The sequence below is a fragment of the Manacus vitellinus genome, unplaced genomic scaffold (genome assembly GCF_001715985.3).
Source record: "Manacus vitellinus isolate BGI_N305 unplaced genomic scaffold, ASM171598v3 scaffold_14_pilon, whole genome shotgun sequence".
Taxonomy (NCBI): domain Eukaryota; kingdom Metazoa; phylum Chordata; class Aves; order Passeriformes; family Pipridae; genus Manacus; species Manacus vitellinus.
The window spans coordinates 284,703-308,960 of NW_021939063.1; the positions used below are offsets into that span (position 1 = coordinate 284,703).

The 24,258-nt window shown below is 49.9% G+C and overlaps 2 protein-coding genes across 4 annotated transcripts in view; both read left to right on the forward strand.

Annotated features, from left to right (window-relative positions):
• The window catches only part of TMCC1 (transmembrane and coiled-coil domain family 1), a 96,558-nt gene extending 90,867 nt beyond the window's left edge, over positions 1 to 5,691 (forward strand). For all 3 annotated transcript variants that reach the window (XM_029958276.1, XM_029958277.1, XM_018068765.1), the window contains one exon: positions 1,493 to 5,691. In XM_029958276.1, coding sequence (XP_029814136.1) covers positions 1,493 to 1,807 — 315 coding nt within the window. In that variant the 3' untranslated portion in view covers positions 1,808 to 5,691. The remainder of the gene's footprint in view (positions 1 to 1,492) is intronic.
• Positions 5,692 to 7,932: 2,241 nt separating this feature from the next.
• Positions 7,933 to 24,258, forward strand: part of PLXND1 (plexin D1) — an 85,355-nt gene continuing 69,029 nt past the window's right edge. The window contains exon 1 of the mRNA XM_029958306.1: positions 7,933 to 8,061. Coding sequence (XP_029814166.1) covers positions 7,933 to 8,061 — 129 coding nt within the window. The remainder of the gene's footprint in view (positions 8,062 to 24,258) is intronic.

Consider the following 24,258-nt stretch of genomic DNA (forward strand, 5'->3'; position numbering starts at 1 on the left):
CTGTTTGTGGACAGTGGTGCCATGGCCTCCAGCCGTGTAGGCAGGAGGCTGTCCCTTGGGGGTGTGTTATAAGGGTCAGGTTTTGTTCTCTTCTCTAAATTCAAACAGCAGAAAGAAGTAAGGGTGAAAACTTGAATTGTTAAGTGGGGATTTCTCAATAGCTTTTTTTAATCTTCATTTTATGATTTGGTGCTTTTAGTGGAAACTTGCAAATTGGTACAGCCTATTCCTCAGCCTTGCTGGGGAAAAGGTAAGTGTTTTGTTGCATGAAAAACTATATAAGAGCATGGGCTGATGTTGCAGAGGAACAATCCTGGTTCCTTTTTCAGTGGTCAGTCTGGGAGAGACTGCTGCTTTGCTGCAGACTTGTAGATGGTACTTGCAAGTCGACTCTGAGGATTAGTGGAAAAATTGTAACTTTGTATCTTCAAGAGGAGAAGTATCTGGTTGTGTTAATTGCCATAAAACTTCTTTCCTTTAGCCCCCTGCATTGCATGTCATCAGTGTTTTAGTGCAGGTTGTGTTGGTCCAGTTGAGGTTTCACCCGGTGAAAAGATTTGACAAAATCTCCCCAAGTCAGCAGGGCTTTGGAGAGCTGGTTTTGTGCAGAGTAGTCTTCTCCCTCAACCTCCTTTTGCTTTGCTTCTTCCTGGAGGCAGTTCCATAAATCTTGTGCTTCCTACCCTTCTCCTAGACATCTTTCCCCAGCCCTCCCAGTGTCACCTGGAGCTGTGCCAGTGCCACAGCTTGCTGCAGTCTGGAGGAGATCTTCCTCCTGCGATGGCAGCTGTGCAGTCCCAGCCCTGGTGCTCCTCAGACCTTTCCCTGAGCTCACAGCTCGCTAAGCAAGCAGAACACAGCTGAGCCTTTGGGTAGTTGTTTTTGTTGACTTAGTTTTCTGCCAGGTTGAGTAGTTTTCTGCAGAGGGGCCAGAAAAGCACAAGCTACTGAATTAGGAGGTTTTGGGAATACACATCCTAGAAGAGGAAAAGGACAAAGATTTCTGGCTAGGCACAGCACCTTTGTCCTCTCAGTGACCTCTTGGAACCGAAGCTGAAGTGACCACCTTGCAGGGTAGCCCCCCATTCTGGACAGAGGCTGTGGGATTGCTGAGGGCTGTCACACCCACCTCCCTCTGGTCTGACAGTGAGACAGGAGGGATGGTGGGTCTGGGTGGCCATAGCACCACGTGCAGGGTCTGGCAGCTGGCAGTGCCAGGTGGCATTGAAGGGTGTGTCTTAACAAAGCCCAACTTCTGCCCAACCTGGCACCTCCCTGTTGAGCGTCTTGGGTGCGGATGAGGTGCCGTGGTGTGTTACAGACTGCAGTGCTCAGTTAGTGAGCGGCTTCTCACCCTTAGGCACGGGAAATGGCACTGCTACCTCTGCTCAGTTCAGGAGTGTGTGTGTGGGAATGCTGACCCTGGCCTGGCCCAGTCTGTGAGGTGACAGCCGTGGATCGTGTGTGACCCAGTGTGTGCTCTTGCCCACAGGAGGCACTGGAAGCGTGCCAGACACGCATCTCCAAGATGGAGCTGCAGCAGCAGCAGCAGCAAGTGGTGCAGTTGGAGGGGCTGGAGAATGCCACAGCCAGGAACCTGCTGGGGAAGTTCATCAACATCCTGCTGGCTGTCATGGCTGTCCTCCTCGTTTTCGTCTCCACTGTGGCCAACTGTGTTGTGCCCCTCATGAAGACTCGCAATAGGACGTTCAGCACTTTATTTATAGTGGTTTTCATTGCCTTTTTGTGGAAGCACTGGGACGCCATCACCGGCTACTTGGAACGGTTCTTGTCTCCCCCCAGATGATGGCGGCAGGAATGGGCTGTGTTGCTCCCTCCCGGCGCTCTTGGTGAGCAAGTGTGACAAAGATTAGTCAGCAACTACTCTGCTGAAGTTTTAAAGTGTCCGAGTGAATTTGTTTACATTTAGAATAACATTTTTTCTCTGCGAGATGCATTGCAATAGTATTTTTTAGATTTTATTCAAGAACTCTTTTGGTGAGAATCCTGGATAATTTTTATGTAGCATGGTTCTCTTTGGATGCAAATCTTGAGATTCTTTAAAGCGTACAAAAGAAATTAATAAAATACAGAAATTTGGAGCATACCAACGGGCAATTTAAATTGTGGCTTGAACTACTGTACTAAACCTGTCAGGAAGAAGAGAACGTGGTTAGCTTAAGATGATCAAAGCTCAATCTAGTGCACAGCCTTGAATGATGGTACCACAGCAAACCTGTAACACTAAACTTTTACTGTGAAGTCTGATCACATTCCATGTCCAAATGTATGCGTTCAGAGTGGTTTCTTTCCTTAACAAGAGAAAAACAACGTGTGGATCTCTCTCTCAGCTCAGCATCTGGGTTCACCGTTTGTGCTAACCTGACTTCAGTAACTTTCTGTAAGGCTGACTAACTTGGCTGAGTGTATGGAGTGGAAGCCTCATGCCATACACAGTAACTGCACAGTCGTGCTACAGTATTTTGAAATAGTCCTTGAAATACTTATCTTTAAGCAGAAGCCCTTGGTCGCACTTTTAAGGTTTTTTTTAATATATGTATATTCACAGATTTAAAAAAAAATCCAAACAGCATACTTGAAGAGTGTAATACTCAAACTCTCAGTGCTTCCTTATTGTTTCTAATAGGATTTTTTATTATTATTATTATTATTATTATTATAATTATTATTATTGGGGTTTTTTTTGGAAGGGGTTGGGAGGGTCATTACTTTTTTTTCTTTCAAATAAAGAAGTGATGTTTGTAAATGAAGAAATGCGTGAATAATTGTGAGCTGTCTTGTCCTGAAGCAGTTTTGAGGAGGGCGGAGAGTAGTTTCTAATGCCAGCCTGTTGAACACAGTGCTGTTCACATGCCATTTGTCTGTCCTCCTGAGCATACAGATGCAGCATCATCAAAAACCATCTGTCTTCTCCACACCTTTTTGTCATGCAAGGCTTTTTTTCTTTTTCCAGATGTGAAGGATAGTATGTTTATATTTCTTGTTTGCATGTCATCTCTAATTCCTGCCTCAGGATAAGAAGAAGGAATTTCTGTTCATCCCTTCCTAGGGAAAAGACAGGTTCTTTTAAGGAAAGAAATATTAACTCAACAGTCCACTTAAAAGAATGGTTGTCTCAGAAATAGCTCTAATTTTTAAAGAAACCCCTGAAAAGTGAAACCAAAGTTTTCCTCCTGTCAGGCTCTGGTAAGATCATTTGTGTGTCTATGTCTGTGGTGTGCCATAGAGAGCATCCTCTTTTTCAGCCACAGGAGCCAGCACTTGGTGCAGACACCTTTGCAAAGCTCTAAAGGAAATGTCAGCTTCAAATGTAACCCCAAGCCTTTGCAGTGTCATTGCTGGTGACCTGTTGGTAGAGGCAGGCAGCCAGCCCTCATGTCCAAGGAATCTGTGTTCGCTCTGTGCTGGTTTTTAACTGCTGTCCCTTTCACCATAACAATGCCAAGATTCATCTTTTGTCTTCATGAAATCCAAAAAGACTCCAGGATTCTCTTTCAAAACCATTTATGGTGTTTAGTTAGGTCTTAACTGTTTTCCTTCCTTGCAGGATCAAGTTCCCTCTAGGAACCAGTTGTTGCCCACATGACCTAAACCAGTTGAAATCATACACATACATTTATGAGACATGTACATCACATACATTCATATACACAGATGTCGTGCTGTGATGCAGATTCTGAGAAATTCCCTCAAACAAGTTGAACAGTCTTGAGGGTTTTCTGATTGCCAGTGGAGGCAAACCCTCCACCGTTCAACCATCTTTCTTCCTCCAAAGGTTCTTTTTTTCCATAGTCACAGGAAACTCAGGTGCCCCCTCCCCAGGGAATCACAGCACACCTCTCTGTCACCATATGCACTAGTCTGCTCCTGTCCTACTTAAAATACAAATTGCCAAATGCAGCTGACTCAGGCCAATGCTGCTTGTGCTTTCTGCAGTGCCACAGCCAGAGCAAAGGTGCGTGGCCATTCCTCCCCTTGGCCCTGCTCCTTGTTCTAGTGAGGCTCTGCTCTGTTGCCACCCTTCTCTGGTGACTCATGTTCCTTGGGTAACTATTAGCTTCCCATTACACAGTTTTGTCAGAAGCAAATGTGTGAATAACAGTAAGAACTGATTTGGGACGTAACTGAAATGCTTTGTTGCCTTTATTTCTGAAACCTGGCCTTTTTACCTCTGGTTTTCTCAGTTTTGATCACACTAGAATTGTGCATGCTAGGTTTTTATGTGGTCAAAGCAGGAAGGAGTTGAAAGCCAATAGATCTGGACACTCAGTGCCACTCATCTGTAGTATTTAAGGAAGTGTTTGTCCCTCTTCTTTATATCCTAATTTCATTTAGCGTCTGAATTCTGTCACATTCAATAAACACCATTTGCTAATTTGCTAGAAAGGTGCAGGCTTAATAGAAACTTACACCTCAGAACTGTTTGGTGGAGGCCGTGTACATGAGTCTGGACAAAGTGTGTCTGTCTGTCTCTTACTCTCTCGACAGTTTCTTCCATTCCAGAAAATTGTCTGCAGTAATGCCATGTATGATGCTGCATCCACTTTTCATATCTTAACACAACTGCCATGTGTTTTGCCTTTTGCATTAGCAGAACGTTTTGGGGTTTTTCTCCCTCTTCAGTTTGAAGGTCTGTGATGATTTCTGATAGCTTAACGATGATATTGTTGGAAATGTGATTCTAGCTTTAAAGCTCCCTTTCCTTGTACGTGGTTGTGTTTGCTTTCCTGATGGAGTGTTTCTGGATGACAGGCAGAGGACAGTTTCTGCCACGGATGTGAGTGTGTGTGTGAGTACCTTTAACAGTCTCCTTTGTAGATACAAACGTTTTAGTGACCATCTCAGAGTCGCAGAATGTTTCCCAAAACATTTCATATTCGGAGTTGAAAAGACACAGAAATTGCTGAGATGTGTTTGTAGCACATATAACCTTGGCACATAAAAAGGGAAAAAAACATAATGGACTGTGTAAGTTTCAAAAGCAGCAGCTCCTCATTGACATTTGAGAGTTCAAATGAAGTTCATCTGTTTCCCCTGTGTCCTTCAATGCAAAGAAAGAAAATCTTGATGCAAAAAAATTTACCATTTAAAATTTCATAAAGTTCTTTTTTTCTCTTATTAGTTTAGTTTAATGATACTCAGCATGCTCCCAGCAGTTACTCTGTTGATTTATTCCAGTCCCATATGTGCTTAGGTCTGATCAGATGAACTGTTGACTTGTGTACATGTTACACTGAGATGGGAAAGCATGGTCTGACAGCTCTGAAAATATGCATTTTTTATTAAAAAAAAAAGCATTGTAACAAAAGAAGCCAAGCTACAAAGGGTTCAAGATTGAGTAGTTTTGCCAGTTTTTAAGTGAGTTCTGAATGTGGCTAAGGAGTTACAAACCCTGTGTGTCTGTGTTGTGTATGCCAGGTGGTATAGTTGTAGGCAATTGACTTAGCTGTAAGTGTGTTTTAAAAGTGTAAAAAAAATAAACAGAAAAACTCACTTGCACGGGTTGAAAAGTACAGAAATGACACTTGTGAACGTAACACTGTAGTTTATAGATCTTAAGCTGCTAATTGTTGAGAGAGATTTACATTTGTCTTGTCTGATTGTCACAGATTTATCTGTGACACTTTTACTGTATATAAAAACTTTAAATAAAGACCTCAGCTATTAACACCAGCCTATTTTGGATGTTTCCAAAGGGACAGGGCGGGGGTTGTTAGGAAAAAAATGAGGGATGTGTTAAAACTGTGCTGAGCCTCAAGAGCTCAAAATCTGAGCAACTTTTTCATCCTGCAGTCAGCCCTGCACCACCTGGGCACGGCGAGAATAAAGTGGCAGCAGTGTCTGATCTCTGGGACAGCCTCTGGCAGGGTCCCCGCTGGGCTGGTGCATCACAGTGTGTCTGCCTCCCTCCCTGCCACACTCAGCTTGCAGGTGGGTGTAATCAAGTGAGATGAGTTACCAATGAGGTCTGTCTTGGAAGGACCAGCTGTTGGTCCTGGCTCAGGATAGCATGTTGTGCTGGTTGTGAAGGTAAGTGGTTCTGGGGTAAATTCTTTTGGGGCGGTCACTTGAGAGGTGCTGGCTGTGGCTCAGAACCAACAAGAGGGCATGATGACCAAGGGTAAAAGCAGTGGCCGCCTACTCCCATGTCAACAGATTTAATCCCATAATTTAGAGGATTAGGAGTTGCTACTCAGTTTTTTGGTTAGTCTGTGGGAAGTGGTTTGATCTCTCCACCCAGGTCCTGTGGGACAAACAGGGATGTGGCAAGGGTAAGGCTATGCTGGGTTGCAGCTGTGGAGGTGAGGAATTGGCTGATGTTTCTCACTGGAGCAGTCATTCTCCCTAGCCAAATCACACCTTGATGTGCTGATAGTAGAAATTTGGGCAAACAGACAGCTCCCTACCACAAAATACCTGTCTTCAAGTTGTTCCTTAAACACCAAATCCACTTTTCTTCTTTAAAAGTGGTGGTTTGTGGCTCGTTGGCCTTAGTGGAGCCTCCCTCGCTGACTGGAATTCAGCAGAAATGGGAAGAAGGTTCTCTGCTGCCTGAGTTAGCAGGGAATAGAACATCCCTGGGCTAACCAGCTCTGCTGAGTGACTCTAGCCAGATCCTGTCTGAATTTAGGAATACGAGTCACCACATAACGTGTGTTCTGTACCAGCTTTGTGTCAACTCTGGCCCAAGGGGGAAAAATAAGGAACAGTGCCTGAGGAGAAAGGCCAGAGCAGGCTGGGAAGTTTTCAGGCCTCCTCCCGAGTGCAGCTGAGCCTGTAGCCCTGCCTGTTCACAGCTGATACTCGCCTTGCCTTACAGTCAAGAGGTCTGAAGGCATTCAGAATTCCACTACACTCAACAGCACTCTCAGATTGGAGTTACCTATCAGATCTCTGCCGTTCATTGTTTGACAACACCTTTATGCCTAACCCTAGCTGTTATCTGTAGGGAGTGGGAGCCCTGAGAGCCCGTCTGGCCAGCAGAGAAGCAGATGAGTGTGATACCACGTTGCTCCATCCTGTCAGTCAGATCCTCAATTCCACCCGGTTCGGGCACTGCTGCCACACCTGCACATCACCCACATGCTTCCTCAGCCCCTGAATGTGAACATGAGCTCTGGGCCAAGCCAACTCCCATTCCTCCTCGGCCCTGCTGGACGTGTCACTGGAGAGGACGGTGCTAACGCAAGAGCGGACTGAGGGGGAGGGAGCTGTGACCGGAAAGCATTCATCATCCTCCTCTCAGGCACACCCTGAGAGCTAAGTGGGATGTTTTACAAATCAACATCCTGCTTACCTGGGTAAGGGATCCTGAGAAGAGGGATCATATGAGGCGCAGGTCACGTTTCACTTCTCAGCAGAAAACATCTTCAGGGAAACAACATCCCCGGACCCTCCTGATCATTGTCTCACGCATGCTGAGGCAGTTACTATTCTCGGCACACTGCTCAGGAACTTGGGGTATGTTCCTCCAAAAATGTTTCTTTGAAAGATCTTTTGCTTATTTCAGATCTTTTGCTCCTGCAATGGGCACATCGGCATTTCCCTCCCTCTTCGGAAACAGACTGTCAGGTGGGTGACGGACTGGCATTCCATCTGTCCCGTCCATTGCTTTCCCGGCTGGGAAAGCCTGGTTGTTGCTAGGAGCGTCCGGGGTGACCCGGGCAACCCGAGCCCACGGAGCCGGCCGGAGGTGCCCGGGCCTGCGGGTCCCGCAGTGCGGGCGGTGGCAGCTCCCGGCCTGCGGGTGGATACGGACGAAGCCCGCCCTGCTGAACTGCAGGAAGGAATCCCGCGTTCTCCGCCGGAGCCGGGGCGGCCGGGAGGGAGGGAGGGAGGGAGCGGGAACCGCCTGCCCTTGCTGCGGAGGGGTAGGAATGGGCCCCGGACCGGCTCCCCGGGCCCATTCCGATGTCGGGGTTGGCGGAGCGGCCCGGGGCTCTGAGGGCTCTGAGGGCTCCGCTCCCCTCGCCCGAGCGGGTCCCGCCGCGCCTCAGGGACCGCGACCGCCGCGCTGCCGCCACCTGGCGGCGCTACCCGGTACTGCACGTGCGCGCTTGCCGCGGCTCTGGCGCCCCCTGGCGGTCCTAGCTGGCACGGCCCCGGCACAGCCCCGGTGCCCGGCCGGCCCCGTGGCCCCGGTACAGCCCCGGTACGGCCCGCAGCCCGGCACGCCCGGTCCCCGGCACGGCCCGGCACGGCCCGCACGGCCCCAGCCGGCCGGTACGGCCCCGGCACGGCCCCGGTACGGCCCCGCCGGCACCCCCCGGGCCCCGGCACAGCCCCGGTACAGCCCCGGCACGGCCCCGGCACGCCCCCACGCGCCCGCCCCCGGCACGGCCCGGCACGGCCCCGGTACAGCCCGGCAGGCACCCGGGCACAGCCCCGGCAGCACGGCCCCGGCACGGCCCCGGCACAGCCCCGGCACGGCCCGGCACGGCCCGCAGTGGTACCGCGGCACAGTCCCGGCACTGCCCCCGGCGCTGTCTGCCCGCACTTCCCGCAGTTCACACAAAAGAAGCCTTTTCTCAGATGCAGGGTAGCCTCCTAAGAGAAGAAGGGGGGAAATCATATGAGATTTGGAGGTTCTCTGAGGACAGAGAGTGTAGGAACAATGGCCACGTTGATAAATTCCTGATTTCCTGACATGGGCCAGGGAAGGAGGAACCTGCACAGTGGCAACACTGCAGAGTGACCGGGGGCTGGACGTGGCAGCTGGGCCGGCTCAGCAGGGAGACAGCCCACAGGGGCACAGGCACAGCACAGTGCAGTGCAAGAAGAGCTGGCAAGGACAAGCTGCCCCCCTGAGGCCAGATAAACCCACAGAGATTCAGCCGGAAGATGCTCTCTCCTATTAGCAAAATGCCCATCATCCTTTTGCCACATCGCCTTCCCAAGAGCTGCCGAGAGCCGCACCTTTTGCCAGGTGTTACCAATGTGGTTAATTACTGGGGGCAAGGTGTGGCCCCATCTGAAACTGGGGAGGCTGCGGTGTGCAGAGTGAGGGTTGTGGAGACAGGGCTCTGAGCTGGGAAATGGCTTTTAATTGAGCTGCTAAAATCCTTCTCCCTCTCCCCATCAGCAAAAGGAAATCTGGGGCTCTGTTATCCCAGATACTCGTATTGTTTTGCTCCCACAGCTGTGGGAGCTGCCCATGGAACCCCACACAGGAATTCAAAGACTCAAAAAGTAAGTGAGCCGGGATGTCTCATTCGACCCCAAACAACTTGAGTCCTTCTGTGGGGAAAGCTCAGGCCTACAGCCAGTTGCCCGGATAGCAGAGACTTGAGCCCGAGGCTGGGACTGGGCTCTGGGGATGGTGGCTTGAGCCGGGGCGTGCTGCGGGAACAGGAGGCTCGTGCAAAGGGCGGCGGCGGTGAGGCCGTTCCTGCCCCGGGCGTTCGCAGGGAGCCTGGAACCACCTACGGAGGGCGGCTGATACACGGGGGGGCTCGGCTTTTCCTCTCTGAGGGCTGATAAGCACCAAGAGGGGTAGCGAAGTCAGCCTCGCCTGGTCTTCACGCCTGATACAAAAACACAGACAAGGCACGGTTTGTAGGTCAAGATAATCGACCTTGCTAGGCTTTCCTAAACGCGTTTTACACGAACGCACCAGTGACAGGAGTGATAATGGCAGCGGAGTAATAGATTGCTACTGTCTGGGTTACAAAGGGCTTCCTGGATACCCAGCGCTGGATTCCTGAGCTGCCAGTGCAGCGCTCTCAGTTCCCACGGCCCCGAGGCACAGCAGGCAGCTGTGCCCGAACCGCGGGGACCTGCCCGGGGGCTGCCCCGGGGTGCTCGGAGCACAATCCCGCGGACGTCGAGCTCAGCGCAGCAGTGCCGAAGGACCCCTCACACGCCAGCCAGCTTCCCGGGAGGCTGTGGGTGGGTGAAGCCCCTCCTGGCTGGCTTGGCTCATGTCCCGCGCTGATTTTATTGCGGCTGTGGCACCTGGCAGAGCTGGCACACACTCTGTTGCCTTCTATTTTTAAGATTTCCCTTGGAGCGTGTATGTAGGGTAGCTGCTGTCCCTGCAGATCTCGTCAGGGTGATGGTGAGGCTCAGCTGGTGGTGGACTGCTGCCTCCCTCTGAGATGAAGATATTGAGAAGGGTCACAGGCCCACAGACAGCCAGGGCCAGCCGGGACTGTGATGGTCCTCTTGGCTGCACCACCCAGACCAGAGGCTGCACACTGGTGTTTTCACTTGCTGAGGCATCTCCCCACACTGAGACCAGGGACAGGGTGGGACAAGATCAGGCCAGGGTACCCCTGTGTAGCCAGGGAGCCAGCACCCTGCTGAGGCCCCAGTGATGCATTGGCCACCAGCAGCTCTGGGACCCAATGCGGGAGTGGGGACACGGTGCTGGTGCCCCAAGTGCCTCCCTCCAGTGACACCAGGCAGGGCCACATCCAGGCTCCAGGTGCAGGCTGAGGACTGGGAAAGTCCTGATGGCTGGCCAGAGGGCCCTGGGACTCATTGTTCACCCTGCTGGCAGCAGCATTTGAGCTCCCACTGGACAAGCCCCTGTTTGCTCCCGGAGGTGGGAGGTCTAGTGCTGGGGCCCAGCAACCCGTGGGTGTGGGCTTTGGGCAGGGAGCAGAGGCAGAGCAGAGCAGGAACTGGCTGGTTTTTCTAGCCACACTTCCCATTTCCGCCGTCTGTGGCCATCCCTGCAGTCCGAGGCCAGATCGTGGTTTTTAAAGGTGCTGGTTTTGCTTCTCTGTTAGCCCACTCCAGCCCTGACTCACTTCCTTTCCCAGCGCTATGCCGTTGGGAATGCTGCAGGACATCCCTCTGTGCGCTCCCATCCCGGAGCTGTGGAGCAGGGACTGCTGTGCCTGCTGTCTCCTCCAGCACGAGCAGTCTCTAACTCATCAGGTCACCTACACAGGCTGAGGTTCAGAATATGCCAGTGCTCCCCTAATCCCTGTTCCCCCCGTTCACCTCCTGAGGAAGAACAAGCCAACATTAATCAGCAGTTGGGTTTGTTTTGTTTATTGTTTCAGCTCATGGGCTCTCACCCAGGTTTGATTTTTTTTGTCTGGAGCATCTGGAACCCCTGAGAATCTTGGGCAGTGCAGATAGTTGTCACAGCGTACAGAGTGTGACAACAATCCATCCATGCTCTTTCAGAGGAGGGTCTGGGGAGAGCTGAAGTTTTTCACCGAGGAAGTTTCTAACACATGCTTGGAGCTCCTGCTAAGAATGCAATAATTAATATTCAGGGACTCCTGCCAATCAGCCTGGCAGGGCAGTCCTCCTCCAGCCAGGCACAGGGAAGTGAAATGACATCCATCAGGTCACCGATGGCACTGCCCATGGTCTCTTTGAGAGGTGGGAGAGCTGTTGGAGCCCCTGCCAGCCCCCAGTGCATCTCCTCAGTCCCATGAGGGGCAAACCACCATTTTTGTCATGGTCAGAAAAAAAAAAATCACAAAGTCTGGTTGCTTTTCCACCTTGATTTACTATCAGCTTTGACAAGCTTTGTCTCTCGGCTCCCAGGATACTGCCAGCCGTATCTAATGCTGTTGATTTGATAATATATCTAATCTGACTTTCTTGAAAATGCCCAGTATCTCAGAGCTTCTGTTCTCCTACTTGAACTAGCTTCCTTCCTTGCCTTCTTTCTCTTTCCCAGCTGGGGCCAATCTGTCTGGGAAATAGTCCAATTTACTTCCATCTGATGGGAGCGGATCCCAGCTCTGTTCCCTTCATCAGCTTAGGTCATTATTTTGAAATCCCTCATTTTCCTCCACTGAGTTTTTGCTGCTGCTTTTGTCCCTCATTGGAGGCACCAGTGAAAACACCTCTACATACATCTTCCTATGAGGTCTTCCCAGAGCAGCCACCATGCACTTGGCATGACGTGGACGTTTGAGATCCAGTCAAGGTGTTCCCTGCATTTTAGACCTTCCCGTGGTCTGAGGAGGAGCACCAGTATCCCATGTTGGATACAGCTTAAACTAGCAGGTCTAGGCCAGGCTTCAGTCTTTCCAAAGGCATTCCCCAAGCACTGGGGGCACCCTTGAACCTGGTGCATGGTCCTTTCTGTCCCATGGCTCCTGCGGCTGGCAGCTGCTGTGTGGGACAGCCAGGGCTCTGTTACACTGCAGTGTGTGGCTAAAGGACCTGTCTGCTTCTGCTCCCGATGGGATCCTCTGGATGGGCCCTGGACCTGCTGCATTGCTCGCCCTGCCTGGGGCTGTCGATGGGCCCTGTCACCAGCCCTGTCACCAGCCCCTGTCACTGGCTGGTGAGGGCTCTGCCAGGGCGGGGGCCGCCTGTGCTGCTCCCCCGTGCTCAGCGTGGGGAGAGACCCCGCTGGCATCCTCCCACCTGCCACGATGTCAACCAGGGCTGCAATGGCATCTCTGAAAGGGGCACTGAGCTGCTTCTAACTTGATCATGGTGACAGGAGAATCACAGCTGAATTGTCCAGTTTATGGATCCCCCAAGTTAATTAACTGTGATTGATAAGACACTGCCAGAATGAACCATACTGTAGGCTTATCTGTGTAATCTCTGTTTGTGTGTTTAAAGACTGGTAGGAGAGCCAAAAAAAAAATCCAGACAAAAAGATAAGGCTGAAGATGCATGGTGATGTCTTGAAAATTTAATTTTGCAGAGAAAATATCCCTTTTAAAACTACATTATTAACTGCTGTCAAGTGAGAGCCATTTGGCCTTCACGTGCTGTGAATGAATTCAGCCAAGTTGTGTCAGACTGCTCTGAAAAGCAGTGTGTGCCACAACCCAGGTCCTTCCCTGGGCTCTGGGTGCATAAAATCTGCATGATTGCTCTGCAATGGGGCTTGTCAGCAGGGACTGCAGCTGGGTTATGAATCACTTTAATTTGTCATGTGAGCTGGTTTCACACCAACATCTCTTGAGGGAAAATGCTGGAAAATTGGGGGAGGGAGAAGAGGGAATGTCAGATGCAACCCCCCCTGCCCCGCTTCTTGATGGAAATGATTCTCCCTCTCTACCAGCTAATGACTAGTCCTAATTTAATAGAATGGAGCAAAGTGGCCAACATAAAATGTATGTGTTTTGTTTTCACATCTGAGTCTAACATGGCCACAAGTCATAGTCTGAAATGATTGGGGGTGTTATCAGTCACACAATCTGACATTTTGCCAAAAGGTCTCTTTTGTCTCTTCTCTGAAGTGTGAAAACAAGGGATGCTGTTTCTTGTGTTCTGAAAAGAAAAATGTGGGTTGCAGAGCCTTAAAGAGCCATTAGAAGAAGGAAACCAAAGAAGGAAAAAAAAATCAAGACTTCTTCCTTCCGATAATCACACAACTACTGGACCTCTAGGGACACTTAATGGAAAACTTATGAAAACTTAGGAAGCACCTGAAAAACTGCTATGGAAATTTCCCAGCCTGTCCATCATATTGTTTCCTGCATCCTTTACTGGGATAATCTTGAGAAAAATCGAAGATTCAGATCATAATTTGTGTGGGGTTTTTTCATTTATTTTGTATTTATTTATTCAGTTGCCATTAAGGACAATAAAAATTAAATTACCCACCCTTGACTGAGTTCCCTCGACACTTAGTTAAAGTACACAATTATGCAAAACAGGCAGACTCCCACTGCATGTCATCCTAAGCAGCAAAAGCATCAACCAAACATAAGCCCCTTCACGGAGACAAATTACTCACCCATCGAAGAATTACTCATTGTGGGCAAGTAGACTTTTACAAGGTTGGCTTTTAAGTGTGCAGATGAATGTTACAGCTGGTAAGAATTTATTAGTCAATGAATCTGCAGCAAAGGAAAAGAAAAGGAGACAGAGGTTTGTTTTTCCTAAGTGGAAAGGGTCCCATACTGTGCTGCTTGAAAATAATGCTCCAGTCTCTTCCTTTCTCAAACCACAAAGGTATTTGGTTGCTTTAGCTTTAAGCTCACAATAAGACCTCCTGAAATTAAAGAATTATTTTTTTCTTCAGCAGAGTTGCATCGCTAGGCATCTTGAGACATGGCTGCTCCCTATGAGAGGGGCAGTGAATGCAGACTTACAATCCAAACGCCTTTTTCCAGCACCTTCCCTCAGCAGACTGCCACTCCTCTTCTGGGTACACACAGAGAGCCAGGGACCTGTGTGGCCACTGTGCAGCCTGGCCGGTTTGTGGCTCCATGAACACCTATGACATTGGGGCTGAGCAACACTATTGAAACCATCCCCTCCTGGTGCAAAGCAGCCAGCCCAACCCTTCAGCTCTTCTCAACAAAATGCTAATCTGGCCTTGCAACAAGCAGCTCCCCACAGCAGCCTGCTGCAATCCTGGTAAACAACATATGTGAGGATGAGCTGGTGAAGCTGCTGTAAAGGCTTTTGATGCTTCCAGATTCTGGTTCCCACACCGTGCACAGACCTGCTGCTTGAGCAAGCAGAGCCCACCTGTTGGCAGCGTGATCAGGGAGGCTGAAATCCAGTGTCTGTGTGTGTGATGCCTGCGAGCCCCACAGTCCCCCTGGCCAGGTTCTGCAGCAGCACAGCACACCTGGGGGTGCCTGGCTGGGTACCCAACTCTGGAGCCTGTTGTGTGGTTGGCAGGCAGTGCTCACCATACCATGTACCACAGAGATGTGCTGCTGCCCAAAGCTATGCTGGGACCAACTTCCTCAGTTACTTGGTATTTCCTAAATCCATTCATTCTTCACTTGCCTCTTCTGATGCTTCCCTCCCCCCTCACTCTGAAGGCTGTGTCTGTGGAGGATGTCCACATGAAAAGAAGGAAGAGTTGGCCCCTTAGGGAGGAAGTAGACTTTGGCTTTTTTTTTTCTTTTTTTTTTGTCCAGTTCTGGAACAAAAAACTCCAGCCAGGAGCTGGCCTGATTAGGTCTTCATGTGAAACAGATGCAAAGTTTCATGTGACAAATAAAGTGGCACAGGGAAACTGATATATTTTTACATGCTGTTGTTCCCCATCTTTTTCATGGGATCAGAGCTATTAGGTCTGAAGCTGATTAAGTGTGAGACCCAGCACAATAACAAAAGTATTGGCTACCAGTTTCTTAACGATCATCTGGGAGATGGAATGTATTGTTCCTTTGAAATACAGGCCACAAACAGGCTCTTCCCATTTTTAAAACAAATCCTCCCTTTCTAGCTTAGAAAAAAATGAAAGGAAAACAGGTTTGCTAATAGTGTGAGATCTGGAGCAAAGAGGTACATTTACATTCCAAACCTTGCATGAACGTCCAGCTGCAAGAGTTTCCAAGCAGGGTGAAAGCCAGCGAGTCAAAGAAGTTGGACAATTACACTCATTTGTCTGCCTTGTTTGCATTGAAATAATTCAGGCAAGGCCAACTGTGTCACTTGGATTCTCCAAGGTATAATTTAGGCGTGAGATGTTTACAATCAACTCTCATTTGCACCAACTGTGAAAAAAACACAGGATTTATTGGTTATTTCAATTGGTGGGTTAATTACTAGTTTAACCACTAATATTTATTCAACCTTCTGCATCTGAACGGCCCCCAGGCCAGATGCTGCCACTCCTGATGCAGTGCTTACTCTGCAGGTTTCTTGCAAGTGCGAGAGGAGCCAGGCCCGGGCCTGCCAGTGCAGAGCAGGTTTTGCGAAGCCGACTCAGTGCCTGACCCGTCCGGGTGTCTGACTGAGAGCCCCAGAACGGTCAGAGCTGCCGGGAACCACACGCACCTCCATTTTCAGTCCCAGGAACAAGCTTAAACAAAGTACTCTCTGCCATGGGCCGTGCTCTGCGTCCCTGCCAGCGATGGTTACAGAACTGCTTAGCAAAGAGCTTGATGAAATCAGTGGGGCCGTTTGTGAGCCAGGAAGCCTCCCCGTGCGTGGCAGCCCCCGAGCTCCTTTGTGAGTGCTGCACAGAGAAGTGGAAACGCCGCCTAGCAAGGCTACAATGAAAAAGGTGACTGAGAGAGAGTTTTGATTGAAAACAGAAGTAAGTTTTGCTGTTGTTTTTATTTTCAAACCCAGGCTTAAATAGACATCACTTAGAAGAAGATGGAAAGATAAACCCAGTGCATGTGAGAACCCTGAAGGTGAAAAGTACCATTAAGTAGGTTAGAGGAGCCTGCCCTTGTATGACAAGCTGTTCTCTGTGTGAGAGGACAGAGAGCACAGAGAGGGAGATAAGAAGATTAGGAGGTCAGATTCCAGGCTACAGAAACCTCAGCAACTTACTCCACCTTGGGCACCTCTGCTTGGGTTGCAGGCAAGAGCCTAATGAGTGCTGGCTGTGATGGCTTTGGTGCTGCTCACACCTCTCCTCTGGGAACTGACCTAAGCCTGTTAGCTAATTCCTATGTGTCAGTGGCCCTCCACGTGGGAACAAATTTTGGGTATTTAGCTGCCTGGCCTGAAAGGATTTGCTCTCAGGGAGGAGAAAGGCCCCATATTTCATGACATGTCCTAAAGGCACCTAGTGAAATGCATGTTTTCCCACTGTGACCCCTGGCAGACCCTTGGTCGCCTCCCCCGGCCGGCGGGGACAGCCAAGGCACTCGCCAGGGAGGAGTTAAACAGCCCTAGGCTGGGGCTGGCCCCGCAGAGTGGGAGGGGACCGACACAAATCCTGCCCCAGCCGGGGGCTTTGCTGCTGATCGCGGGTTTGGGTCTGAAGGACACAAAAGCTGACAGAGCCCAAATCTGACCTGACAGTGTGTGTGTGCACGAGGTTTGCCCCCGTCCAGCCCTGGGTGAACAAATTCTGCCAACCCACACCTCCGCCGGAGAGGCAGAGGAGCTCAGCCCCGGGCTGTCACCTGGAGCGAGTACCCCCGGCTCGTCGGTCCTCCTTTCTGTTAGAGCTCATTATTGCTCTCTCTTCAGACAAACCCCATGAAGGGAAGGGTTGCTGCAGTTCCCCAGCCTTTGCAGGGCTAACAGGCCATTTAATTCACTGGAGCTATCGCTCTGTAAGCAACTATGTCACTTGCATGGAGCACAGTAAGGTTGCAGACTGATGCGTATGAGTCCTTCTACCCCTTGTGGAGCAGAAGAGGCTGAGAAAAGGGATACCAGGGACACCTATGACCCCTGAAATACGCTGCACACCTGTGTACAATGTGATAGGTAGATGTGAAATAGCACAAAGATAACTGCTTGGATAGAAAGATGGAACAGCTGAGCTGACATTCAGGTGATAAAACTACCCCAGTCTCTAACTCTACGGTGTTTATATTTTAAAACAGAGTGTTGAAAGGTCATTTTAATTATTTATGTTGTTTGGTTACTTTTCCCACTTTCCTCAGCCATATCAGCTGACCTTGCTTCATCTGTCTTTCCTTTACTACTTCTGCTCAGTTTCAGCATCACATTCACTGGTGGGTGAAGCACTTTGGATGCCCATTGCACTGGGTTATCTAGATAGCTCAAAGAAAAAAATGGTTTCACTTGTATAAAGGTTCATGTGACTGTTTCCATTAATACACTGGTAACATCACATATTTTACACTCTTGAATTTGTGATGAGTTCAAACACAAATATGTATTTGTGCACAGAAACATGGGGATTGTACATGGACAGTATCTTTGCAAGCTGAACTGGAGCTGCCTGAGAATTCTCCTTCTGTGCTACCAAATTCAAAATGCTGAAACTAGTCCGGCACAGGGCTTGCTGACATTTTAGCTGTGTATGTACATACATGCCTTTTTTCTACATGTATGTGTCTGTGTGTGACTTTCAACTTTTGACTTATCTGTAAGGTTAATGAATGTGTTGACTGCACACGAGAAATGTGGAACCCTTTAAGATTGTTGGGGTCACCAGGGAAATGTCAAGAATGAGATTGCTGTCTACAATACATCCAAAAATATACACAGGCTGACACCCACGAGTGACATTATATTGACAGACAGCTATTAGAGGCAACGTAAACCAGGTGCTGCTGTGTGCCACGGCCAGAGCTGTAGCTCAGGATTGCAACCAGCAAACCATTGCAAGACACAGGTATGAAAACATTTCAGGTTTCCTAGTAAAAGCAGTGGGCACATTTGTAACCAGTGCCTGCTAGTAAGTTCCTGGGAGAGGCTGACCCCACACCTCTGTTGAAGGGCTGGAACACAGCACAAGCGCTGCACGACCTGATCAGCCCCTGTGGAGGGCAGGGAGGGCCAGCAGGGTCTGCCCATAATGGCTGAGAACTGCCTGCCCTTGGCATGGGCACGTCGTGGGCAGGGCTGGGGTGCAGGGCAAGGGCTTGGGGCGGGCTGCAGGTGGCTGCCTGGACAGACCTCTGGGCTGAAGTTCAAGCAGGGACAGTGCAGGGAGTGAAAGTTAGGGTGCTGGTGCAGTAGTTACTGCTTGCATAGGTTTTGGAGATGACGCTGTCAAGGGCTATCTGAACAAGGCTTGTGGCTGAGGCTGCTGGTGTTATGAGACTTAGGTTAAAGCCAGCTGACGATCAGGCTGGCAGAGTCAGCACCACAGCTTGGACATAGAAGCTACGGGACAGCAAGCAGGGCTGCGCTGGGCAAGTGCTGGATGCCTGGCCAAAGGTCACAGCAAGGACAAGTGACTTGAAGCTGGGGTTGACCTTGGCAGAAGCCCATGAACTTGCACGAGCCCTGGGTCCAGCAGTGTCTGTGGAACTGGTTCAGGGCAGGTGACAGCTGCGAGTGCCCAGCTAGGACTAGGGAAGAGTCTGTCAGAGGGAGTTGGGCATGTAAGATGTAAAGTGTCACATGAGGTGTACAGAGTTTTGCTGGCAACGGGTCCTCCAAGCTGAGGGCACATCCAGAGCTGGTCTGGAGTCTGCTCTGTTCAGCAAGGTGCTCAGAAATGGATAAACCAAATGATTCGGAGCTCAGTGCAACGTGGTATATCTTTTAAAGCAACATGAAGTGTTAACCAAACTGCTTAGGATTGTATTAAGACATACAAAACAAACAATAAATTTACAATTAACCACATTTAACCCTTTCACTTCAAAGCACAAAATGAGCATCAACACTGAAGACTCAATAAGCTCAGTGAACATGGGAGAGAATAACATTGAAGCCACTGAGGTAAGTCAAATTGGTTGCAGTTAACAAGGGGAGTGTGGGCTGTAATAATATATTTACAGCCTGGTGATTATGCTGTGGGAAGGAAGGGAAGGGATTAAACCCCTGTTTAGTTTAGGCTGCATTTTAGTGCAGCCTGTTCTTCAGTAGTACACAGTTAAAAATGTAGTCTGTTGAATCCCGCCGACATATTTTGGCAATAGATATATCCTCTAATTGAAAGCAATTGTTGTGTTGTAAGCTTTCCCCCTTTCCCATTTGTTTTGGTTAACGAGTAGTGGTGGCCTGTCTACTTAAGCACGTATTTAGCAACTGCTCACGGGGAAGTTAGCATATTGCAGAGTGTGCAGCACGATCCTGCCTGACTTCATAAGGAAAAACCTCCTTCAGGCTTTGGTGGAGGATGTTTGAACAAAGCTAGTAGGATCAGCCTTGCTGGTTGTTGTTGCAGGGCTTTGCTGTGTGGCTCAGTTGGGCCTTCATGTGTGAACTCCAGGGCAAGAGCCGGGCTCCCTTCCAAGGCAGCCAAGCTTTGTTTTGAGCAATCAGCGTGGCCCCTGCTGGGAATCCCATGAGGGGATGCTCTGCTTTATGTTGCATTTGCTTCCTTTGCTGGGAGCCAAGTCCCTCATCCTACACGGCTGGCAGGCGGTCAGGACGCGCAGGGCCCGGCGTGGGCAGGACGTGGCTGGCCCCCCTCGTGCCATAGTGCTGTGGGCAGTGCCCTGCAGTCCTGGGGGGCTTGACGAGCCCCTGCACGGCCAGCCCAGGCAAAACGGTGCGAAAACCACTGCTGCTCACAGAAACCCCCTAATGCTGGTGCTGGCTGGACCCAGCCAAAGAAGAGCCCTATTCTGCCATGCACACGGGCACCTGTGCCTGCCCGTGATGCCCACGTTGACAAGAGACAGCTATGGATGAGAGACCATCAGGACAACCAGGGTGGAAGGGACTGTGCTTCACCTGGCCACCACCCCAGCACAGGCTGAGCTTCCCACAGATCAGAGCTGGAGCTGCATTCAAGCTCACCAGCCACACCTCCAGCTCTGACCAGTGTGAACCGGGGGCAATTGAGTGCTGAGCCCTTCCCAAGCCTCTAAAGAAAATAAAAGCAACAGGTCACCAAGGACATCTGGGGAAAACTGGGGAACCTGCTGCTTTTGCATCCAGTGTGGGTCCAGGCAGTGAAAGAGCTCCTCACTAACTGCAGGGCCCAGGTTAAACCTAGCACAGGCTACCAAAGACACATCTCTTTAATGCTTTGTGATAAACCTCCCAGTCCAGAATGTCCTGCCGTTATTGTGCATGTGAACTTTCACCAGCACTGTATCTGTCATTAACCTAGAAGGAAACCTTTTTGTGCTCACAACCTCTGTCTGCACAGCTCCCCTCTGGAGGCAAATCCCTCATGGTGAACATGTCAGTTGGCTGCACGCTGCAGACAAGGTTATGACTGCATTACACACTCTGAGGAGAGCAAGGCTCTATATTACACTGGGAAAGGCTCATATTTGAAAACAAAGACGCTTGAAGAATAAAAGGGTGATTTTACTTAGGAAAGTGCCTCAGGTCCCCATAAATCACTCTCACCCTTGCCCAAACAGGGCTGGAGGCTGGTAGCAGTGGCACAGGAGAGTTCTGTGCTCCTGTGGTTCCTGTTACAGCCATTTGCAGCAGAGCCTGGGACTGCACTGGAGCGTGTGTTCAGATTAAAGGACGTTGGGGAAGCGACCTTGTCTTAGTCTTTCTGCTAAGACCACCTAGCAGTGGTGCTAAATCACTAGTAATAACAGTCACAACAGTCTGCTAAATCACTAGTAATAACAGTAACAACAGTCTGGCCTCCTTCTCCATGAGCAGTGCCTGCAATACAGATTAATAACAACAAAATAGGGACTCATCCACGCTTATCCAAAAATACACTGACATTTACTAACCAGTCTATTTCCAAGCCCTCTGTTACTTCTGAGTGCCCTGAAGTCCCCAGGTGAGCACTTGCTGATGTGTCCAGCCTGATGACACTAAACACTAACAACTGGCTGGATCAGGGCAGGGTGACAGGCAGGGCTGGAGAGAATCTGATAAGTGTGGTGATCGGTGAACAGCTCTTTTTTCTCTACGTCCAAGTGCTTCTCAGCTCCCCCTCATCTCCCCTTTTGTTTCTCTGGTGAATGGCTCTTCTCTGTTCAGAAACGATGCTCCAGGGACAGCCCTGTCCTGACCACCTTTGGGCTGGGACAATGGAGATCAAGTGGGACCACTCCACTCTCTCCTGTTACCCTTCTTCTCTCGGATAACCACTTATGGCCTCCGTCGGGATGAGGAGAAGGTAGGGGCTAGACTCCTGCTCTGATGCAGTACAGCTGTTTAATTGCCATTTTCCATCAGTACGGGTTTCTGAGAGGGAAAGTAAGTGGCCAAAGAGATTCAAAACACATTGTTTGTAAGTTTGTGAAGGCACCTTGTGGTCTCCTGCCAACCTGCAATCATATAGAAATAACCCAAATTGCACACTGAGAGGCAAATGTGAAGGAGATGGGGAAAAACGAGGACTGGCTGCCTGGGTAAGAACAGAGGCACCTTCTGATCAGCTGCACAGTCAGGGCTCTCTGGCAGCAGCTCTGGGGTGGTTGTTCCTCTGCCATGGTGCCTGTGGCCCCTCTGCAGTGACTGGACCCCCCGGGCCTTTTCTCTGCAGGGCCCTGTGGGCAGAGGAGGGGCAGCTGCTCCATGCAGCAGCACGTGCCACCTGGTCAGGCCTTCCCAATGCACTCAGTGTCACACACAAAGACATGAAGCGCATTGCTCTTCTCCCAGGTCCCCGGGGGTTCCTGCTGCCAGGCCTCGAGGCAGCGGTGGGTCCCACACACCTGGCTGGTGAGCAGCACCTGTCCTCCGCCCCACCATGAGCTGCTGGTGCTGGCCAAGAACTGCCAAGAAAAACCTGGCCATCTCCAGCTGCAAGGGTGGACTTCCTTTCCAAATCCACAGGCTCTATGAGTACCTTTCAGATAAACTCTGCTAAATAAATAGATGTTTATAGTCCTTGTATTAAAGTGATGAAATCTTAGTTTTTTGACAGTGTTGAGTCAATATAACCTGAGTAATTGCATGAGAACTCATGTTTCCCCTAAAGGGAAACTGTTCTTGTGTAAATATATTTATTAATAATTAAAGCGGTTTTGAGTTCCTGTGTACGCAGCCCCTCTCCCCACCAGAGCTGTTTGAGAGCCTGGTATCCTCCAACCTGCACAGGAGTCAAATGGGAAGGGATTTTGGCAGGGGGTGATGCTCTATGACAAGAGGTTTGTGGTTTAATTTTGACCTTTTTTTCTTCCTGAACAAAAAATAATGGTGAGATCTGTGTATGAGAGATTTAAAAATCTCTACTACTCCATTAGGAGCATTACCCTGAAATACTCAGTGGAGCTTCTAACAGCTCAGATAATAGGGGTGGGAAATCATTTCTGGAAAATATTCCCCTCAAAGCATCTTACCAGAGAATTGTTCCCTAACAACAACAATAAAATCTTTGTCAAATAATCCTTCAATACCACAAATATTTTGTCTTTAATTGTATCAGTAGATAAATTCTCAGCATAGGCAATGGGAGTCAGAGCTCTGGGGAATTTTTTCTGACAGAGCCAGTACTGGATATCTTTGGGTAAGTCACACATTTTTCAATGTTCTTTGGCCTATTTTTTTTTTTAATTCACTGTAATCTGGAACCTAATTTGATATGCCTTATAAGGCTGATTTCACATGGAAGATGCTCTGCTATCAGGGTAAGCAGCCATAAGAAATCCTAAAATAGGCAGATTAAGGGTTTGGGATCATGGGGGTTTATTTCTATGCAATTAAAGACATGATCACATTTAGAAATTGCTAACTTGTAGTTTAAGGGGAAAAAAAGCTACTAACAACTGGGAGCCCCATATTCAAAACCAGCTAATAACTCTATTAATTAAGGATATGATTAGCAGAGACAATGAGTTAGATAGCACGAAAGCATAGCATTTAATTCAATGCAGATTTTCAGTGGACATGGCATGGCCAAGGCAGCTGTGTATTAATTAGTGCTCTGAAGAGGGCGAGGAGAACAGGAGAGGGAAATTGGCAGGTGTAGAAATGAGATTAGACAACAACAGAGGATTTTTCTCTCCAGAACAGAAGTCGTGCAGAATCCCCACCAGCCTCACTAACATGTTTTGTATAACGAAAGATCCATGCCACGAGGAGAGGCAGGGCAGTAAGGCACAGCTTGGGGAGAGGGAGGACAGGTCTCGGGGCTCGCCTGCACAGCATTCCCAGGCAGCCGTGACCAAAGAGCAGCCTCCATTTCCCACCCTTGTTTTAACTGCTGCTGGCTATTTGTTTGGCTCAACCCTCACCATTACGCTGGTGTAACTGCTGCAGCTGCACGGGGAGACCGAGCCTACGAGCTCCCCCTGACTTTGCTCCAGTGCCTGGGTGCTCTGCTCTTAGTGGAAACTCAGTCTGGAGACAACGATGCTGTGCCCACATCCCACAGCCACTCCTCTTGGCTGTCGGCTCTACCATTGCTTCGGCTTGAAGCGTCCACACAGTGCTGAGCGTGCCATGCACTGGGGCCCACCCGTGTCCCCTCCTGCATGGGGAGCTCGGTGGGGTGCCCAGGGAGCCTGGTCCCTCCTGGGTGACCCCTGAGCCCACGGCTCTGCCCTGTGTCGTGACCCCGTGGTAGGAGGCCAGCGCTGGGCTGGGCAAACGCTCAGGGCTCTTTCACGTAGCCTGCAGGGACAGGAGCGAGGCCTGGTCAGCCCCCATGCCGGCCGGACCCTGGCTCTCCGTACAGCCTCACCCAGGTCTCGGACGCGTTCTCTCAGTTCACACACCTGCAGACGGGGAAGAAAACGGCAAGTGTGAAGCGGAACCTGCACGTGCATGTGGAGCGATCCCACGGGATGGGGCGGTGGTTCAGGGGCTGATCCCCACAGCATCGCAGTGGGTATAATTTCAGAGAACATCGCTTCTTTCTCTAGGTCTTTCTTGTCTCCACAGTTAAAGCGGCGCCCGTTGGAGGGCAGAGGAGATCCCCACAGCATCGCAGTGGGTATAATTTCAGAGAACATCGCTTCTTTCTCTGGGTCTTTCTTGTCTCCACAGTTAAAGCGGCGCCCGTTGGAGGGCAGAGGAGACGCGCAGGCCGTTCAGGGCTCCACTTTTGACGAGCCGTGCGGGCAGAGCCGCTCC